This window comes from Hippoglossus hippoglossus, chromosome 14 (assembly GCF_009819705.1).
Source record: "Hippoglossus hippoglossus isolate fHipHip1 chromosome 14, fHipHip1.pri, whole genome shotgun sequence".
Lineage (NCBI taxonomy): Eukaryota > Metazoa > Chordata > Actinopteri > Pleuronectiformes > Pleuronectidae > Hippoglossus > Hippoglossus hippoglossus.
In genome coordinates this window covers 19,624,236-19,645,612 of record NC_047164.1, presented here as the reverse complement: position 1 = coordinate 19,645,612, position 21,377 = coordinate 19,624,236, and the positions used below count along the sequence as shown (strand labels likewise).

The window sequence follows — 21,377 nt, the reverse complement described above, 5'->3', positions numbered from 1 at the left end:
CTGATTAAAGACAGCCTATTTGCAAGTTGAGTGTAACTTACAATCTATTGCATCATGACAAACAGAAGCTCATGTGAAAGCAGCATTAAAATAAAAAGTCAAATATGTGTGTGAGCAGAGATGCATTCAGGAACTCGCTGTAGAGTTTCGGTCAGGCGCGTGGTCGGTAACGTCATGTGTGGTGATTACTTATAAAATAAAGTGTCATTTTAAAAAAGCCCACATTTTGACATTCAGCAGTGACTGTGACATATCAATGCAGTGAGCCATTGAATGTACAATAACAACAACAGGAACAACTACAACATCCTCTTTTAGACAAAAGAGATAATCACAGCTTTACACCTTGTACATGGAAATGAGAATTTGTTGCGTTATTTCCCTCCACGTTTCAACCAAACATCAGGCCTAACAGCTCCCGACCAGAGGAGAATCATTCTGAAAGATCAAACCCTGCAATAACAACCAAACGTGCAGGTTACATGACATAATAATGTGACAGATATCACTTTACTGTGACAGAAGAGAGGAAGCCATATATTAGACAACAATGCAAAAACCTTTTACATGTATCTGTTCACAGTTAGATACAGTAATACCATTGCATGCTGCACAACAGCCAGTTGATATTTGATATTTCTGTGTGTGTCTGTGTGTTTGTAAGGTAGACCTGTAGTTTATGTTAATATAAAATCAATATTCTTGATGTACAAATTTGACTTTTTACTAAGTATCATTTTGTCTACATTCCATGGTGTGGTGCAAAATAAGCAAATTCCCACATTTGAGTGGTTCAAGAGCACAACAGCCCAGAGGTGTGGTCCCCAAATTTCTGTGGTTTGCAGCTTCCATGGATAAAGTTAAAATAGACAAAATAAGACAGTAGTTGCTGGAGAATCGCAACCATGACTATAAGTCTTCTGCAAAGATTGACTTTGCATTATTCTGCCTATAACATGTCTCAGGGTAAATGCCTACTACTTGTCTTAACTCTAGGTTTTTGTTCATTTAAGTCTGCTGGGTTTCCTGCACTGCACCCATTTACGATATGTTTACACCAAAGATAACAGCCCTAAATAGGTTAATCTCACCACTATAAAAGACCTATTAGACCCTTGATTTCTTAGCCTGAAAGAAATTTCACTTGGCTGGAAAACTTACTTGTAAACCATCTCCTACAAAACATCTTCATCACAACAAGGAGTTCGGGGTCACAGCAGTCTGTGGCATTCCCAGTGGTTACAGAATAAGCCCAGGAAACAATCATCTGGTTTGGTTAAGAAAAGATGAATACAATGGTAGTTTCAGCAGCAGCCACTGTCCCTGGCTTCATTGCACTCCATGGCAGGAAGACATGGAAAAGCCTCCAATGACTTCAGGGACTTTGTTCTTTGCTGGCACCAGAGTTGTGAGATGACGGAGGGAAATTACCTGTTTGTGAACGACTGGGAAAGCTCCAGTCCTGCATGCAGATGGACGCTTCTGAGCCACCTGTGTTCTGTCAGGAGTAGAAATATCTCTGGCTAATTGTCAGATTACTGTGCTGTGTACAGTATATGATCAACTGTGTGTCACAGGAGGAAAGTAAAGGGGATTTTTATCATTCAGAACCAAGGATAGAATTCAATCAGAAGAGGCAGAGCAAGACAAGCGGAGATGTTGTGAGTACAGAGTTCAGTGTATGTGTGAGAGGTGGGCGTGCGGAGGAGGCTTTACCGACAAGATTAGTTTGATTTGGCTGAAAACCAGAGGGGACGCTGGCCAATAGGCTCTTGTGTAGTCTCCTAATTACATCCTGGTGAAGTCTTATTCCTCAATGAAACAACAGCATGAATCCATATGCTAATATTCCTAAAGTGAAATGAAATCAATCTTTTTGTCTTTATTCAAACCATTGAAAAACATAAACAACGTCTGGGAGAAGGAAGATATATGCAGAAGAAGATGGAGGCTGAATCCTGGAATCAATTAGGGAGAAGGCTGGCCGCCTGGTTGGCTCGGCCGTGCAGGCGTTTGGCATTGCAAGGCTATCAGATCCGAGGTCTGCACTTAGTTGACCTGTATTGTTTCATTTAGATTGAAATGAAAAAGTTCCACAGCTCACAAAAGCCTTCAAGGCATTTGTTTTGTAACGCTACATTCAAAGCAATTACGCACTTACTCCCCAATAACTTTGATGTCTGAAAATCTGCTGTGTTTGAATCTGGAAAGTATGATGCATGGAGCAGCCAAACTGCTTTTGTAATGTTGCAGACTGTCATCCAGGATGCAGGAAAAGAGAAGACGGCCAAACAGGCCAGTGGTCTCATGTGGAGGGCTTAGGAGGGAGCCCCAGTAAACAGTTGTTCCTGTCTCCCTCTCTGGAGCCCCCGCCTAGCCTCCCCTTTCTCTTGGATGTGCTTGATATGCTGCTCATGTCGGTGGGATCCTGGGTGTTTTTTTTCTTGCAGAGTAGCCTGGTGGACCTGGACCTATCTCTCGCATTATTCTACTATAGTGGCCTGGAGCCACTGAGTCACAGCCCCAGCCTTCCTTCCTGTCTCAGCTCAGGGCCAAGCCTCCAGTGCAGGATAGGAGATAACCCGCTAATCGCCGGGCCCAGTCCTCTTCATGATGATAATGCTGTTCTAACTTGGGTCTGCCAATAAAGTTTAAATGTCCCTCTGACGCGTGTGTCTATCAGGGTGATGGTGCACACGTCTCCACCTCTTCTCGCTCTTGAAGAACCCACAGTGTTTTTGTATTATCTTCTTCATGTTTTCGCTGCAATTTATAATCGAGCAGATTAGAGCAAACTTATCCAAGTTTTTTTTTTCAGGTCAGTAATTGAGTTAAACATGGTGAAATAAAATCTCAGTCATTGGTTTAGTTTGGTTTCATTATTTTCTGAACTCAGATGATTTGGTTATTATTCCTGCTCCTCTGGTCTTCACCTGTTGATAATGATGATGTTTTCATCTGATTGTTGTCGTTTACAATGTATGTAATGATCTATTTTATCCCCTATCTTTTTGTATTTTCAACCGTAGAGATAAAGAGAATCTACATTGAAACAAATCAACAAAGCTCCAAACAATTAAAGCAATCAAGGACTTTTTTTCTCTCATCAAACATCAGCTTGTGATTCCCCCATTGTTTCTTCAATCAGCCAAGCTTACATCCACTTAAATAGACACATTTCCTTTTCCTGCACTGGGGACCAAGTGTCCCAGTTTCTCTGAGTACAATATGTACAATACGTTAAAGATCCTGGAGGAGCAAGTGAACGGCCCACTTCCCCATGTTTGGGAAAGAGTAAAGAAAAAAACACCAGTTGTACGTTAGTATTAGTCCAGCTATCACTCAGCATGGAGTATATTCTAACACCTCTGACACCACCCTTTGCATTTAAGCTGTGGTGGAGCCCTAGACCCAATTTTAGTTGACGAGGCAAAGACAGGAACTGGACTAAATGAGTCGGAAGAGCAAATCCACCATTAAATGTCTTGTCATGTGGTTTTCACAGTGTCCTGCCTCTGACCAAAAAAGGACAACAATCACATTCATAATCCCAATGGAGTAACTCGTAGTTGCTATGTCATACTGTGTATTCAGTTCTCTGGCCTCTATTGCAGTTCAACCAATTTAGTTCAATTGTATTCTTGCATAAGAAATGTTCTAGTTCATTTCTGTTTGACCCCTGTCATCAGCTCGTAGCACCGGCAGAAATGGTCGACTCAGTGCTCAGTCAATGAAGCATCTAACTAGACTCATTTCACATAGGTCAGTCAGTAGAGGAGACTCCGTTCATTCATAGGAATTCATACTGGTTGTAATAGCTCCCCTTCAATGGACTGATACTGATGATGTTCCCATCAGCAAGTTTAAATGTTTCGACACAATGGCTTCACTGATGGCACACCGGACCACCCCAGTACGGCTCTCTCCACATGCATTTGTTTTTTGAGCCGGAGCCGTCTAGGCTTCGGTCGATCTCAAGGTGTGGGCTCTGCCATCCTGACCTTCGCTCATCTGCTGTGACCTCCTGACCTCTAGACTGACTGTGCCTGACAGTAGCCTGCTGGTAAGATCCCCCCCCCCCCCACAGAACTCAAACAACAGAATGTCTGGTGGCAGAGCAGCTGAGGATTTGAATAGATCTGGCCTGATGTCTCCACTTCAGAGAAGTCTGATCTGGGGGGTTATGCTGTGACTATAGGCAGCAGAGAGAGAGAGAGAGAGAGAGAGAGAGAGAGAGAGAGAGAGAGAGAGAGAGAGAGAGTGAGAGAGAGAGAGAGATAGAGAGAGAGAGGAGAGAGAGAAAGAGAGAGAGAGAGAGGAGAGAGAGAGAGAGAGAGAGAGAGGAGAGAGAGAAAGAGAGAGAGAGAGAGGAGAGAGAGAGAGAGAGAGAGAGCATCAACTTAATATAGCGTTCAGGGGCAGAGACAGCATCTTTTATCTTCTCATTTAATTATTTGTTCGACTGCTCCATCCAAGCTGGACTCCTCGGTCCTGGGTCATCAGTCTGTCTGTTGATCTGTCTGGGAGGTAAAACCACTCTACTGTCTGCCTCGATAGCATCACTCGGCTCTCTTTGTGTTTGAATCCTTTTCCTCCGACTGCATTCTTCACGCCACTGAAAAACTCACGTCAAGCTCTGCCTAACTGGAGAAATTTGAGCTACCGTGTGGCTGCGACTGATTTGCAGATCTGGTTCTGTTGCTCATATTTATAGGCTGCTTGGGTCTTTGTAATTACCCCATTGCCATGGCTGTGTCTTTGAATCAGCTCTCTGCAGCCCAGAGGCCGCAGCAAGCCTCTGGGACAGGAATGCTAAATACATAGGACCAGAATGTGCATATGCCATTATAGGGCAAACCTCAGATTTGGCTGCATTTCCTTTGCCGTCCACATTTGTACTTCGTGCTCCAAACAAAAGTTATTTACTTAACAGTGGGAAAAAGCTTGATTGGTGCGCTCAACAGCCTTTTATCAAAAATCTTCATAATAAATATATTGATGTAATATCATTCACATATTTTATACCAGGACATTTTTCTATTGTGTTGTGTTTCTTCCAGTAATCGTCATTTTGCTGCATCTGCCTTATTTGCATTTCCAATCACCAAACGACTGAGTTAATTAAAGCCAACAACTGTAAAATCTTGCATGTGTGTTTGGGTCCGTGTGAATTATCACCCCCAACAATCCAATCAACACATTTCATTTGAGCTTGTATCACCCCTCATATGCTCCGAGCTGTGCGTTTTATTGAAAAAACATGAACACCCCATTGCAGCATATAAATAATAAAACTTTGAATTCCTAGGTCAAATTCTCCACTTCTCCTGTTTTTGCCCTGACTCTTCACAGTTCAACAGAGAACATAGATTTGTCCTCATCAGCTGAGATGCACAGACAGGATGGCCTGTATGATGTAATTTTCCAAATAAGGGGCAGTGCAGAAGGTTGAGAGGGTTCTTCCTCCATATGATGTCATGTCACTGCAGCAGTTTGCCGGCGATAAGGAGAGTGTGCGACTTCACATCCACAAATGTGGTCTCATGCCTCTTATCAATTTTCTGTGGAAGAGTGAAAATAGCGCAAACGCGGAGTAGATAAGCTTGTGTCTCCTCTTACAGTAAGTACATATGATGCGCACCAGCCATTTCCTAGTTATTACGCCGTTCTGATTGTCAACCGCTCCCATGTTGTGTGCAGCAGCATGTTGTTCAGCCATGTCCAAAGTACGGCTGTTTTCAGGGCTGAAATGCTCCCCATCCCTGAGTAAACACTGACTGTATCCGCTCTCCCCCTGGCTCCTGGCTCCGTCATTGATCGGCCTGGACAATTTATTAGCCATTGTGACAGTTTCCTGTGCAGCCAGGGTCGGCAGGGGAAACGGAGAGGTATGCAGATAAAGTGCGCCGAAACATGGTGCACAATAACCATTGTGTTTTTTAATTGCAGGTTGAACCGTTGCCTCTAGAATGTTTTCCACATACCTTTTAGTGTGCGTGTGTGCTTGTTTGTTACATGTCCTGCTGTCCAACATATTCCCTGGGCATACAGAGTAATCGCATAACTTCTGGAAAATGACAACTTGAGGCTGAACAAATAAAACAAAAGGAAATACCAGGAAACTCCGACACAAATGACAATGACTTGATGTCCTTGAAGGGCAGCATTCATCTTTCTGTAAGTGTCCAGTTCAGTTCAACAGTTTCAGCTCTTTGATGGAAAATATTTGGTCAGAAATGTCACAACTCAGCATACTGATAAAGACGTGGCTCCACTCAGGTTCACTCAGGTACAGTCCTTACCGCTGGAGCCTTGGGTGAAAACCAGCCTGGGCCTTTTGCTGCATGCCAAACCCTCTTAAAAAAAAGCTGTCCTTCTCAGTCACAATTATCAAGATAAGCAATAATATGATGACAACACAGCCCAATTATCCATTGACCTTTTACCTTAACGTTACAAGGGCAATGACCTTTGACCTCCCTGCTTGGTTTACTCCAGCACCAAACAATGGGGACATGCAATGACATGCAGCTGTTTAGGATTTACCAGGAGACGTCGAGACGTTTCTGCTGCAGCTGTCTGAAGAGTTTACAGATGACAAGCGTCTGTCATTTTGGGTATGTAAATATGTCCTGTTTGTCTGCTCTGTGAACGTCTAGCGTCTGAAAAGAGCAGCCAAGTTCAAGATGATGAGTGATTCCACCCATCAAGTTCCCTGAACTCAGCAGAGGGGTCGCAGTGTCACACACGGAGTTTAGGGCTTTGTGACACAGCACAGGTGTCAAAGGTAGAAACTCATATGGGTGTTTAACATAACAACGCATCACAGCGACGACTGCAAGAGGCATCCATGTCAGTTTCATGACGTGATCCTCTAACGGCTGAGAGAAGCGGTTAATGAGTTATGTATGAGTAGAGCGGGTGCAAACATCCAAAACTGCTGGATTTCAGTCTGCTCGAGATACATCCCTGTTACTGGAGCCTCATTGTAGCATTTCTCACACTGATACAGCATCGCCATCTTGTGGTCCTACACCTACACACGCACGCGCACACACACACACACACACACACACACACACACACACACACACACACACACACACACACACACACACACACACACACACACACACACACATGCAGTGGATCTTCCAAATCCCAGCAAACTTGATAGCAGGCCCAAACTAACAACAACCCCAACAGAAAAAGTGTCGATGTCAAGATCAGCAGAGGAAACCTTCAGTAAGACGTATTCAACCAGAGACTCTGCTTGTGTACGTGTGTGCTTGTCTTTCTAGGGGCCAATTTTGAGTAAACACCATCATTGTGAGGACATTTTGGCTGGTCCTCACAAATTCAAAGGGTTGTTTGAGGAGCAGTGAGAAGTGTTTCATTACAGCTCCATGGTGAGTCAAAGACTGCAAGTTCATTAGACATCATCAGCCAATATTAGCTCTCTGAGTTAGTCTGCTTGCACACTTGTAGCTAATGAGCTAACTGAACACTTGATTATTTTCGTTAAAGTACTTACAGGACCCCCTGTTGAAGACCTCTGATTTAAGGTTCAGTGTGTGGAATTTAGTGACATCTAGTGGTGAATTTGCATGTTTCAGCTAAATACCCCTCACCTCACCCTCCTCTTCCAAACATGAAAGAGAACCTGGGGTAGCCTTCAGTTGTCATCAAAACTCAAAAGGTGTTTGTCCAATTTGGAAGACTGTAAAAAACATGGCAGCCTCAGTAGAGAGGTATAACTGTACAATATAACTCATGGCCAATCTGATTAGGTTGTGTCTGAAGGTAACATTGTGTGAAACATTTTTGTGTATGTAATTTTTTGCAAACCCTGAATGATCAGGAAGTGTTTTTCTATTTTATGTATATACATCCAAGATCTCTCTCACAGGGTGACGTCTTTTAGAGTAGCATATTCTTCAGGAATCCATGGATTGATGATAGATTCGGTTTCCTTCCTGGGTGAATGGCACTCCATCAGGTAAATATAGCGTTTTGTGAAAAGACCACAGCATGTTGTACAACTTCACCTTCAAACTGGTGAGCAGCCTTGGTCATCAGCTCGTTGACAGTCTTCCTGTCATTGTTGATGATCTTTGGTTCACCGTAGCGCCACGCATGCCGCTCATTAATGCAGAAATATGTGATTGTCATTGAGAGAAACTCTTTGCGTTGCTGCATCAAGCCCCTCGTCATTGCAACCAAAATGTCTGGGGGACTCTGCATGGACAGCTCGCTGTAAAAAGCGAGACACCACTCCACTGCATGCCTCCTTTGCCAAACCTTTCCATGTCGGCATTGAAAATTCTCAGCGAAACACCCTTGGGTGACTTTCACCCCACTATGGATGTAGCTGGATTCGATAATACAGATGTGACCTTTTCTATTTCTGCTGCCTCCTCTTCAAAGACAGGTATCGTCAGTGATTTCAATCGAAAATGTTGTTTAATTATTACAATATAAGTACGTTTTTTGTTTGGTGTTGACTGTAAACTCTGCAGTAAATTCTAGAAAGTTAAACTTTTTTAACTTAAGAAGTGAAAAGAGTTATCTTTAAATAGGGGACGTTCCATTTCCTTTTCTTGACTTTGACCACAGGTGCAATATCCTCTGCAGAGGTGCAATGAGTCTCAGTGTTTTTCATGTATTCATCACTCCTCATCCTCTTAGAGGGCATCTCATGAGGACTTTCATTGTCGTGGAAGAGCCTTCCTATTCCTCTGGAGCTTTGCTTCTGGATCGGATCACCACATGGTCTTTTCTCCGCTCTACAGAGTTTGATTCTTTTCGTTAAATGGGAAAACAAAACAAAAAAATCCTCCTGAGGACAGCATATGATCAGATTTTTAACGCAGGGTAGCACCACTGAAATGGAAAATGAACTCAGAATTATGAGATGGATGTCCAGCTGCTGTTGTAGTAAATACAGAGAGTAGAGAATGAAAACTCCTGCATCTTCAGCTCCAGCCTGGGGTCCCTCAGGTTGTCATTAGGAGGCAGCAGCTGCACGCTGGCTGAGACAGTCATAGATGAAGAGGTTCACCTGATGAGCCCTAATGTGCATCCTTGGGCAAATTCAGCATATTCTGCCCAGGGTTTAGGAATTAGACTGAGTAAGAGAACTGTGGCCACATGAGCATTGAAAGGTGTCAGCAAAGTTCAGGAGAATATGTAAACCCATTATCTTTTTGATGAGTCACCTAAAAGAGAAACTTCTTTCAGAAATTCTGTTGTTGACTGGGACTAAACCGATATATTAAAACATAAGCATTTAACTTTGAACTATACTTCACAGTGGCCCTCAATGGGAGGTAGTATTTTAATACAGTAAGAGGGTAAGTGGTAGCCTGCTTCCACTATGAAATTACACAGAGGTGTGGCAAAGAGGAAAACCAGTTGTGACATTACTGTAAAGATTATGTTCCAAATGCATTTTTAATCCAAATTGAGGGTCTAGACTAGAGCAATGATTCTCAAACTGTGAGGCGCGCAGCTCGTGTTTAGGTTTTTTTCTTTCGCCACTTCCTACCTCTGTGAGATTGGCTTTTCTGCTGTTGCGTGTCTGAAAACAAATCCAGATCTAAGCTGAACATTGAACATGAACATAGTGGCAGTAACAAGCCTGCAGCAGCCCGTTTTGAAAAGATGTGCAGGGGGAAAACAGGCTCATTACTCACTAATAGTGACGACAGACTCAAAAATGGACTTCATGTTTCTTGCCAAATACCTGCAATGTTTTGTTGCACAGATTGAACTTTAGTTGTTATTGTTTCGAGTGATACAGTGACCTAAGCCCTCACAACTTTGTTTTTGTATATTTTTTTAGAACAAAGTTAACTTGATTTGTTATTGTTTTGAAAAGATGTGCAGTGGAAATTTGGCTCATTGCAGCCACGAATACTGTGATTCAGTGACTTGAGCCCTCACAAATGAAGAGACTTCATATTTCTTACCAAATACCTGCTTTTGTTCTTTTGCACAGGTTGCACTTTGTTGTTATCGTTCTAAAAGGGTAATTGGACATTTTTACATTACATTACATATAATTTAGCTGATACTTTTATCCCAAGCAACTTACTATCAGTGCATTTAACCATGAGTTCTGGGAACAGCAAAAATCATGTAAGTACAATTAGTCTTCCAAAAAGCCAAACTACATGTGTTACATTTTATCTTATTCTTGAAAAAGCACTGTCTGATGGAGCAATCTATTTTAGTTTATTGTTCCAGCAAAATGATTGCAATTTCTATTTGATTATTATTTATCTTTGAAAAGATTTTTCACCACTTTTTACCATAATTATTTTTTTTTTGCCAATGTTGGATCCTGAACTGTGTGAAATAGCCAGACCAGATGCTGTGCCTGTTTAAAGTGCCTCAGAATTCACATGCATATGTTATCTACCATACCTTGAGCTTAACTGGACATATTAGGTGGGTCAAAGAAATAAAGATCAAGTTCAGTAAATTGAAAAAAAAAAATTATCTGAATTTTTTTTAAGAAAACATCAATCTTTAGATTCTAGTGCAGTGTTGATGCAAATTCATATTAAAACAGTAATTTAACTGGAGGACACCAAAAAATAAGTTTATCACTTACATAAGTGACCAGAGTGCTTTCTGATCCCGTAAATATGAAGATAAAGGAACATCGCCAAGACCCCCGCCCAGAATAGCTGTCACAATTGTCACAGCACCAAATATATAACTGCAGAGGGAGCAGAGGCAGACAAGCACTGTTAAAACTCTGTTGTGATTCTGAAGGAAATTATGCAAATGAAGGGCGATACAGTTCAAAGGTCATGCTGCACCTGTCTGTTGAGTCACAGGGCTCTTTGTCACACGGTGGCTGGATTCCCTGAGCGACTCGAGCTCTGTACAGAAAAGTTGGCATCCAGAGACCCTGGGCTGTGTTGGCAAAGGCTTCAGTCATGATGGCGAGTGTTAACAACAAATAACTTTTACTAGGATCCGAGTAACAAAACAAGATTGGCAAATGTTAATCAAAGATTATATCTTGATAAACTTTGCTCAACTTTTAGCAAAGTACTGCAGCATTAACAAGAGCAAGACTGATACAACTGCCTGATTAGTTCATTGACTGATATGAGCTTATAGCATTTAGTTCACAAAAACATAGTGTAGAAAATGTGGAGCCATTACCTTGTATGTCCACTAGAGAGCATACAATTCTCTTTTTTTGTTTTTGTGTAAAAAAAAAAAAGATTATGAATTGCCCTGATGGTCTGCACTGTGGCGCCTCCTCCCTCCTCTGTGTGTGTGTGTGTGTGTGAGTGTGTGTGTGTTTAGATGAATCCTGATTGGTGTGGCATGCCTGGGATGAATATGTGTTTGTTTTTATAGGTGTGGCAGGTTTGGGCAGGTTTCTCCCTGCAGGTCCCTGAATCACCTGACTGCAGCTCATCTTCAGCAGTCATCTCCTGCAATATTAGAACCCTGGTCTTCACTCAGGTCATTGCCACATTATACAGTTAGACTATGTGGTAGTAGCCTCTGTATTGGCTCAGTGCTTCCAGTCGGCTGATTCTTTGTGTCTCTGGCTGCTCCAGCTTTTGACCAGCATGTCCGCCCTGCCTTTTCTCCTGCCTGTCGGTTCAGTAACTCTCGCTATTCCAAGACCGGCTTCATGTACTCCATCAGTAACCGGCCTCAACGGCATCATGTCCTACCACGCTACTACCAAAACTACTTAAGAGACATTCTAAGACCTTCTCTGTGATTTTCTGCAACTCTCAATGTTGAGCTGTTGCCTGAGTTTTGCATTTGGGTCCAATTCCTGCTCCAGATCATAACATCTAAATTATTTTCAACATTTGCAAACAATACATGTGTTGACCATAAAATCCTTCACCAGGAAAAAGCATTTATACAGTATTCATTTCAATGGCCTACTTTTTCAGAAGATACTTGATGTCCTCCAGGTACTGTAAGTGCTCTTCTGTGTTACTCCCTTTCCATTGGTATCCAATGCACCTCTGGCTTGGTTAGGGACTAAGAAACCCACCAATATAATTGCCACGGCACTCAAAGTCGGAGGGATCTGACACAGAAAAATGTTCGGATAACCAGTGAAGGGAGCGGAGGAGCGGAGTAGTGTGAGTGAATTTAGGTAGGTTAAAGACCAGTCAAGCTGCTGCATTCTGGATGAGCTGCAGAGGTGGGATGGCACTAGCAGGTAGACCTGCCAGGAGGGAGTTACAATAGTCTAGGTGTGAGATGACCAGAGCCTGGACCAGAACCTGCACCGCCTTCTGAGTGAGAAGGGGACGTATTCTCCTGATGTTGTGCAGCATGTATCTACAGGAACGGGTTGTTGCAGTAATGTTGGCAGTAAGGGAGAGTTGACTGTCGAGTGTCACATCCAGGTTCCTAGCAGTCAGGGTGGGGGCTAACACAGAGTTGTCAAAGGTAATAGTCAGGTCATGGGTGGGAAAGCCTTTCCCTGGAAGGGGAAGTAGTTCAGTCTTGTCAAGGTTGATTTTCAGGTGGTGTGTGGACATCCACTGAGAGATTTCAGTCAGACAGACAGAGAGTCGTGCTGCTACCTGTGTTTCAGATTGGGGAAAAGAGAAGATTAGTTGGGTGTCATCAGCATAGCTGTGGTAGGAAAAGCTATGTGAGTGAATGACAGAGCCGAGAGAGTTGGGTACAGAGAGAAGAGGAGGGGACCCAGGACGGAACCTTGAGGGACCCCAGTAGTGAGAGGACAAGGTTCAGACATAGATCCTCTCCAAGTTACCTGGTAAGTGCAGTCGTTGAGGTAGGATGAGAAAAGGGAGAGAGCAGAGCCTGAGACACCCAGATCCTGAAGGAAAATTATACATTTTAAATGATGATTATGTTGTCTTCTGGCAGGTGCTGGTTCGAACATATGCAAAGCTATGTTCACATATGTGTTATATACCATTGGTTAAAAGTGTGGGCAAGTGCATGAGTGTTTTTGCACTCTTGGAGTGGCCAAGTGGGGGGATACTGAGGAGACTGGAGAGAAGGTATCTGATAGTTGTGTGTGTGTGTACATATATATATAAATGTGTGTGTGTGTGTGTGTAAAATTCAAAATAAAGCAAATTTTGCTTGTCTGTAACTGGCTCTAACCCACTTATCAACTTAAGTTCTGTGCTCCACTCTTGTTTGGTGGATACCAGTTAATGTTGTTTGTAAAAATTGACATAAATAAACAGCTGTGAAACAACTAACATTTTTCAGGTATTTCAAAATTTGTACATCACCATGAAAACGTTTTTTTTAAACAGAATAAATAATGTAAATAAAAGCATTTTTAGTAGAATATTGCAACTGTGCTGTTTTGCATTTGTGCATACAGGATGCGACATTGTCCTTATATAAAATAACATAACATAAATGATTTCAATAATATCGCAATAATGAGACTACTGAGCATAAAATCTTTTCTCAAAACAACATAGTGCAAGTACACATAGTACACACACACACAATGACCCTGATACAATTATTGATATATCGATATAAAACAGGTATATTCCTTCAGCTACTAAAACCATAAATTGAAAATTAGATTTTTTTAAATGCCCTTACCTGTTAATGATTGTTCTCTCCGTTAATTATGTGTGTGCTATGGTTCACAGTATGTTTGTACAAATATGTCATGTATGTAAAGGGACCAACCCACTGTGGGTTTAAAAAGTTCAGGATTTACCTCTTTTTATTAATAAGCAGGGGGGGGGGGGGGATGCTGAAGTTAAATGATTACACATTTTTATATGCTATAGGTCGGATTCATCCATAAGTTGTAAAAAACTGCTTTGGCCACACATGCGACAGAGGGAGGATCGGTCTGAGACAGTGCAGGTGAGTGTCGGGTCTTAAACTGTGTATAAACTAATTATATATATATATAATTTTTTACATGAATACATATACATTAATCATTACCAGTCTATATTTCCCAGTCTAAACAAATACATTAAATTAATTATTATATATATACAGTATATATTATTAAATTAGATCGACATGACTCTTGCAATGAATAGTGCAGTCGGAGGTGTAGCCAGGAGGTGGCAGTAACGCCTCTATACGGATGCCTGCCGCTGTAAAAGTTGAACGAAGAAGAAACAGCAGCAGTGGCAGGAAAAGGCGACAGAGAAGAAGAATGACGAGAATGTTAAACGGAAAATAGAGGGGACGGAGAACAGTTCAGAGAACGTGAAACTAACGCTTTTACCTCGAAGCATTGCCATTTAACACAGCTGCGTCGCATTGGCCAAACTATGACTGAGCCCCAGTCAGTGCTGTTACTCAGGAGACAGCTTGCAGGTAATTGAAACCTTGGGTGTTAGCTGATGCTAGCTGCCGAGCTAACGATGAACCCCCACCGTTAGCCGTTATTCAAACGATGGTGCTGGCGCAAAGTGTTTTCTTGAACCTTCCACACTAACGTTCGGGTCCCATGACAAGTGCACGTCGTGAGGAGGGTCGCGGTGGATGTCGCCAGACGCTTCCCTCTCCTGACAAAGACACACACTGTCAGGACTGTCGCACAGATTTGTGTTTCGACTTCGCACCACTGATCTCAGTTGAAAGCGCTGTCAGAAGTCCCAATGACTCTCTGCTTCGTGCTAGCCTAAAGCAGTTAGCCTAGCGTTAGCCTCTAGCTACCTCGACTGGCTCGATGTGTTTACGTACCGTTTAACGGACGTAACAGGCGTCTTTGGATTTATTTTACAAACTGTGTTTACTGAAATGTCAACAGCAAGGGTGTACGTGTCATTTTATACATACGTGTATTCAGCGTTTCACTAGTTGACAAAATTATCTTTGCTAAGTAACGGCTGAATTGTTGACATATGTAGCCAACTCGAGCTGTAGGCTAGCGTTAGCTGCTGTCACTGTTGTTAGCTTCGGCACGCCAAATTAACAAGCTAGTGTTAATCTCCTATTACCTCTGCTCTCTATTTGGGCAGAGTCAGCTGCTAATTACATTTAGCTGCTCTATTATTGCCTACTTTCTAAAAGCAGCCGAGTCGAACAGGCATCGCGTAAGGTTTTGGGTTTGTAGCACTAATGTTACAATCCAGGTTTGTGCTAATTGTAAACTCGATGTGCAAACTGTCAGAAACACCGTGTGTTCCTTTGTAGTGTTCATGTTATCGCCCACATTATGATGGGTCATTCTCTTGGATTTATTGGAATATTTTTACGTTATGATTCAGCAAACAAAATGGCAGGAATGGTAGATTATGATTAGTATTCCATTAACTTCTTATTCCAGCTTTTCATTTAAAAAAAATGTATTTAAACAGTTGTGTGTCCTTTGTTGTACACATACATTTTATAACCCTAACCCTAAAGTGTAAGATTAGCTGCCCTGCAACCCACTAAAAGCCTTCACCTGGAAGTCAGTGGCAGTTAGTTTGGAAGATGGCTGTAAATGAATGAGCAGAAAAAAGGCAGGATGCTCAACTAACTGAAAAATAATTCATATATTGAACACCCATGATGCATCTCTTCCAAGGGTGACCAATACATGTGTAATGGGAAATATGTATAGTTCATAATAATCTTTAGGAGAGATAGATCTGCATCAAAATACATGCAAACAGATTTTTGGAAGAGTTCTCAAATGCAGTTAATTATTTAATTATTTACTCTGTGAAATTTCAATATGAATCAGTAATTGTTGCTGAATGTGCTAACCTTTGGGGAATTGCCTCCATAGTTTTTCAAGATAGTTAGGGGTAGATATATTTGTTATTCACACCTAATTACAGAATTATGATATCTCAGGGCAAATTAGCCAGGTGTTAAATATACTTCAGCCAAATTGAAGGGAATATCACAATATGATTAACTTGGGGGTCATCCAGATATGTTGCATGCAAAACTGAATGAACATTGGATGAAGTAAATAGATGAATTAGGTAAGATGGAATTTATGAGAGGTGTGGTGAAAAACTTTCACCCTCTGTATTTTGCAGAAAAGGATGGCAAACTGCTCCCTTGGATCAGTATACTAACACCCCTGATATAGTTAGTAAGGTATTTGAGTATGTGATCATCCTATAATGGAGTATTAAAGTGGTGTGTGTGGTTTCAGCAATATGCTGCTTCTCACTAAACCGACAAGCAGGGGTCTCCTAAGACAAGTCTTAGGTTGTCTTCTCAGCAGTCTCCAGGACCTCTTATGAACAATTGACAGTAAGATTTTATTTGCCATTTGTTTTTGGATCTAGAGCTGAACAAAAACCCAGTGGAGGGATTCTCAGCAGGCCTGATTGAGGATAGTGATCTCTACAGATGGGAAGTCCTTATCATTGGTCCTCCAGATACACTGTAGTAAGTCTGTCATGACGGAAAGATCTGTCCTTATGTTTGTTATTTCCTTTTATTATATTTGTTGCTATGGATGTCTTGAAATTGATTTTTATCTCTGGTCTTTTCTCTTCACAGTGAAGGTGGTGTGTTTAAAGCTCACCTGACATTTCCCAAAGATTACCCCCTCAGGCCACCTAAAATGAAATTTATCACAGATATTTGGCACCCTAATGGTAGGTTCATGATTACCACACAGTAATAGTTCCCTTTGTTTAGTAGTTGTAGGTTCCATCAGAGAGGATTTTAGATGTTTACCACTGTAGATTCAGAAAGATTTCACAAGAGTCTCCCTCAGTTATAATAGAGTAGATTAGCATCAGATTAGGATTTCGAATTTTGAATTCTTTTGTGTTTTTAGTATTATTTATTTAATGAAATTCAAATGATGTTATGTAGGTATGGGTTGAAAACAAACAAAATGTTAATGTACTGGAGTGGCCGAGTCAAAATCCACATGAATACAGTTCACTGTTTATGGTAGGCCTTCGAAATAGTTGTCATACTATTTAATAGAACTTTAATAGCTTTGCAAGGAAGAAACAGGATGTATTGAACTATCTGGATTTACAAAGCTGGTACAGACCGGCCCACATCCTGTAGGTTTAAGGGTGTAATCAAAGTTCCCTCCTTTTAAAATATTTACTCAGGGGAAGCAGGTACTTTCCATAAGAACTTCCTGTAAACAATATCAATAATGAGTTTGGTAGCTGATTGGTTAAATATCATATGTAAATGAGAATTAGCACACATTTTACCACTGGAAATGCAATTTACATTTTCTGCTTCATAAATTGTATTCTACATGTTTTTTCCCCCCAGTTGACAAAAATGGAGATGTATGTATTTCTATTTTGCACGAACCCGGGGAGGACAAGTACGGCTATGAGAAACCAGAGGAGCGCTGGCTGCCTATCCACACAGTGGAAACCATCATGATTAGTGTTATCTCTATGCTGGCAGACCCAAATGGTGACTCACCAGCAAATGTGGATGCTGCAGTAAGTTTACTTGTGTTGATTAGAAATGGTAATGGTATGGATTTTTTTGTCACTGTGTAGATAAAGCAGCATTCTATGTCTCTGTCTCTGTCTCTCTGTCTGTCACACAGAGAGGAGCAGTAAATTACTGACAGAGCCCATAAAAACTGTAAAAAAACATCTTTATTACCGTTCAAACATGTATAGAAAGACCTCTAAATGCACACTGTAAGCAAATTTTCTACCAGAAAAAAACCTTGCAAATGCACTCCTGTAACTTTTAACTGCAAAAGACACGTATGGTGATGACCGCAATGAGCCCAATCCCGCGGTAGGCATCACATGGCCGTGGTAATGTGGATACCTTCACAGCCCTAGTGCTGGTCATCACACACCCAAATATTTTGGCAAAGTAACAGATTTCTGTAAAAGAATTTAATCCTGTAAGAATTAACTGTTTTATGTTTTTGATGTCATGCATCTTAAAAGTACATATATGAATGAATTACTATATTACAATTATATAAGAATTAAGTATAAATAAAGCAATGTGTCAATATTCATACAATACAGGGATACATACAATGTGTTCTAAACATAACAGCTTTGAATGGTCTTTTATCTTTTTTCTTCTCTGCAGAAAGAGTGGAGGGAGGACAGACACGGCGCATTTAAAAGGAAAGTTGCCCGTTGTGTACGAAAAAGCCAAGAGACTGCGTTCGAGTGATATTTCGTGAGGATCTAGCTTCAAGTTTTCAGGGCAAGTATTCTCATTCTTTTTAGGAAACTTTTAACGAATGAATAATAACTAATTTCAGCTATATGGAAGTGATTGCCTCTCGCACCAGGTAAAATATAATGCGAGTTAAATGTATACTTGACTCCTCCTTCATTAAGTTTCTAATGTTCGCTTTATTGTGGAAAGTGTTTATGGTCATTTTGGATGCTGCACTTTGTTCTCGGGCTGTTTTTGGTTAATCTATACCTTCATTAAGGATAGGGTTGGTTTCATTTGTTTCTGAAACACTTATCTTATTTGTTGAAATCCTCTTCATATTCCGAGAGCTATCAATAAATGAAGTGGTCTGAAAAAATAAAAGCCAGTGTCTGTGGCCTTCACAGGACTGTAATAAACTTGACCAATCATTTCATTCAAAACCCTTCTCTTAGTAATTAACACCTCTGTAAAATAGTTTCAACATAAACTGAACATTATAAATCTCATAAGGAAAAGATTAAGAGTTCACACATACACATCACACTACAGTAAGTAGTGAGCAGAATTTGACCTCATGTAGTTCTGGGGCTGGCGGTGTGTTGTGTTGAGTCATTAATTAAACATCCTTTGTTGTTGACAGTTGTCTGACATATCTGCAGCTGTCAGGTTAATCAACATTGTTATTTTCCCATTTCAGTAATATTTATGTCTGAGCAACTTGGCCATGCATTTCAATTATCAACTTTCCTCAATTTGTTTGGATGGTTGAGTGGAGTTTCCAGACAGCTAAAAGTTGTGCTTTTCTTAACTTACACCTGTAGAATAGCTCAGTGGTTTTTGAGAATGCCGAACTGAGTGGCAGCAGCAAAGCTGCAAAATCTCATTCACCAAAAAATTCAGATCTTCTCCTTCTGCCCCTCTAGCACCATAATGCAGTCAGGTGGAAAGCTGTAACACGTAAATCCTACTGCAGAATCACAGGTTCTTGTTCAGAGCACATCAACACTGGTGTTGATCCTTACCACCAAAAACTCTTGAAGTTTTCCTTGGTGTCCTCTATGTGTATGGCACCATTTTTCATTCCTGTTTTTTCAGTTTTCAGTCATCACGTGTTAGAAACGTCTTCAACATGCACCTTATCGCTCAGTACCTTATCAGAAGAAACTCCAGAGAGAGTCCGGAGCCTCTCACTTGGGCATTTGTGTTGTCACATACAGCCCCTCAAATAATGTCAGGAGATTATCCTGAGTTCAGTGCATGTCTGAAAGCAGCTTAACATTACAACAATCATTCTAGTTCTACATTATCAGCTTCTGTGTTGGAAAGAGGCAGACAGGTGTGGTTACTATTGGGTTCACACATGATGACGTGTGTTGTTGGTCTTAATGTCTGTGTGTTTTCCCACAGGTCTTAAATTGAAAATCAACATGGCACCGTTTCCTGCACTCTTCCACCCGCCTGGCTTGTCCTCCTTTGTTTTGGCAGGAACAGACTGGCTACTGTAGGCTACAGTAGAACGTAAAGGTGACTACCCAGGCTGACAGAAAACCGCCAAGCAAGTGCCAACTCAAAAAACAAACAAACCCAGAAGATGATAAAAACACTTTCAAGTCTATGAACTGCTCCAACATTCAGGAAGATATTGTAAAGACATGTATATAGCACAGACGAAACCGGATAATATATAAGCTCCCTTTCCATCCATGAAGACAATTAGACCAAATGGATAGCGCTGGTTCTGATAGATTTATTTTTGTCCACTCACCTTCTCTCAACTCCAGCATGCATTAGTTCTCTTCAGATTGTTTTATCAGGATGTCTTAAATCGAGAATTGTCATCCCGTTGGAGGACTGTCACAGAGGAAGAGCTTGAGACATGAATGACATGACTGAAGGGTTTTCCCGAATTAGAATACAGAGCCGTTCTCGTGAGTTCTTTAACACTCTCAGAACTTAACAACGTACCTGAATGATTTAGTTTCTTCTCATCTGCTCTAAGTCTTACCATCATACTCTGTTGACTCGAGGAAGGCGACGTAACCCTTACCATACATACCTTTATGTGCATGCTAAATTTTGTTAATCTTTTTTCAAAAGTGCCTCCAAATAAAATGCTTGGCCACTTCACCCTGCATTGAAAAATTGTTTGTAATGTTGAAAAAAGATGGAGAACTTGTGTACCACCTATGTATGAATTTAATGAATTGCCAGTACACAGGAAGTCTGTATGATTAAATACTTGGTAACAATTTAGTGTAGCAATAATTCCCCTTGTTTGAATTGTACACATGTAAATGTTTTCATATCCTGAGACAATTTGAGGTCATCTCCAATATTCTATTCTTTTAACAGCCTCTCTTTTCCTTGTCTGTGTTGTCCCTTGTAGGAGTTGTTATGCATGCTTTATCTTACTTTTGGGTTTTTGTTTCTGGCTTTTTTTATGGGATTAAGTTTGAGTGTTTGTGTATATAGTATGTGTGCCCATTTTTGTTTTGTCATGCTCTGTCCTGATCCTCATGATTATTCTGCTCGCTGAACGATTTTGGTTTTGCCTAATGTACAAAGACAAAATACTGATGTATATTTTTCATGTTATGAAACCTGTTACCTGTAGTGAGTTCTTCTAAGATATGAATTTTTTTCAATATTTACTTGCGTATTTAATTCAGGTGTGTTTTGGGTATAGCATGAATCACAATGGCACTCAATAGAGCACATACCTCTCCCAAGGCCCAACAGTTCCTTTAAATTGAAATAAGCTGCACCACATTTCACACACATGTTTATCATTTCCCAAAATGTGTCTGATTTTTCTTTCAGCTGGGTCATTGTGCCAAGTTAGTATATGTAGCTTTCTGTCCTCAACTTTTGTACACTTTGACGGTAACCAACATATTTTACTTCACTTTGGGTTCCCGAGTGTCACTGATGACGAGCCGCACAGCTAAAATACTCATCTTGTTCAGTCTGGCCCCCAAACAAGCTCATCACTATCAACCAGGGAAGTTGGAGAATGATTATTGAATCTCATTTGCTTTTCCTGTGTTTTTTTATTCAACATCAGGTGATTTTTATTTAGTGCTATAAAATAAAACTATAGGCAAAGGGAGCTTTGTGAGGTAAAGCAGGACTGTCTGAACCTTTTTATATACAGTCTATGGTCTGAACCTGACAAAAGATAGGAGCCAAAATTCTGCCACACAATGTGTCTGCAGTGATTCATTTTTCAAGTGAAAGTTTTATAAACATAAGATTATTTCCACCCCATCCTCAAAATGAACAAC

General features: G+C 40.9%; 1 protein-coding gene and 1 long non-coding RNA gene across 2 annotated transcripts; both read left to right on the top strand.

Moving 5' to 3' along the window:
- Positions 1–5,527: 5,527 nt before the first annotated feature.
- Positions 5,528–7,069, top strand: LOC117774115. Its single transcript, XR_004616018.1, has 3 exons — positions 5,528–5,888; positions 6,052–6,177; positions 6,499–7,069. It is a non-coding gene; the product is annotated as an uncharacterized LOC117774115 (long non-coding RNA).
- Positions 7,070–14,119: 7,050 nt separating this feature from the next.
- On the top strand, positions 14,120–20,740 carry ube2g1a (ubiquitin-conjugating enzyme E2G 1a (UBC7 homolog, yeast)). Its single transcript, XM_034606223.1, has 6 exons — positions 14,120–14,340; positions 16,257–16,359; positions 16,474–16,571; positions 17,218–17,396; positions 18,016–18,135; positions 19,501–20,740. Exons 1-5 carry the CDS (start codon positions 14,295–14,297, stop codon positions 18,100–18,102), a joined length of 513 nt encoding a protein of 170 aa, XP_034462114.1. The 5' UTR covers positions 14,120–14,294; the 3' UTR covers positions 18,103–18,135; positions 19,501–20,740.
- The last annotated feature ends 637 nt before the right edge of the window (positions 20,741–21,377 follow it).

Excerpts from the sequence above, each read along its gene's own strand:
- ube2g1a (XM_034606223.1), top strand. The coding sequence starts at position 14,295 with ATGACTGAGCCCCAGTCAGTGCTGTTACTCAGGAGACAGCTTGCAG. Across the intron at positions 16,572-17,217 it reads AGATATTTGGCACCCTAATG|TTGACAAAAATGGAGATGTA; the intron begins GTAGGTTCATGA and ends TTTTCCCCCCAG. Across the intron at positions 17,397-18,015 it reads CAGCAAATGTGGATGCTGCA|AAAGAGTGGAGGGAGGACAG; the intron begins GTAAGTTTACTT and ends TCTTCTCTGCAG.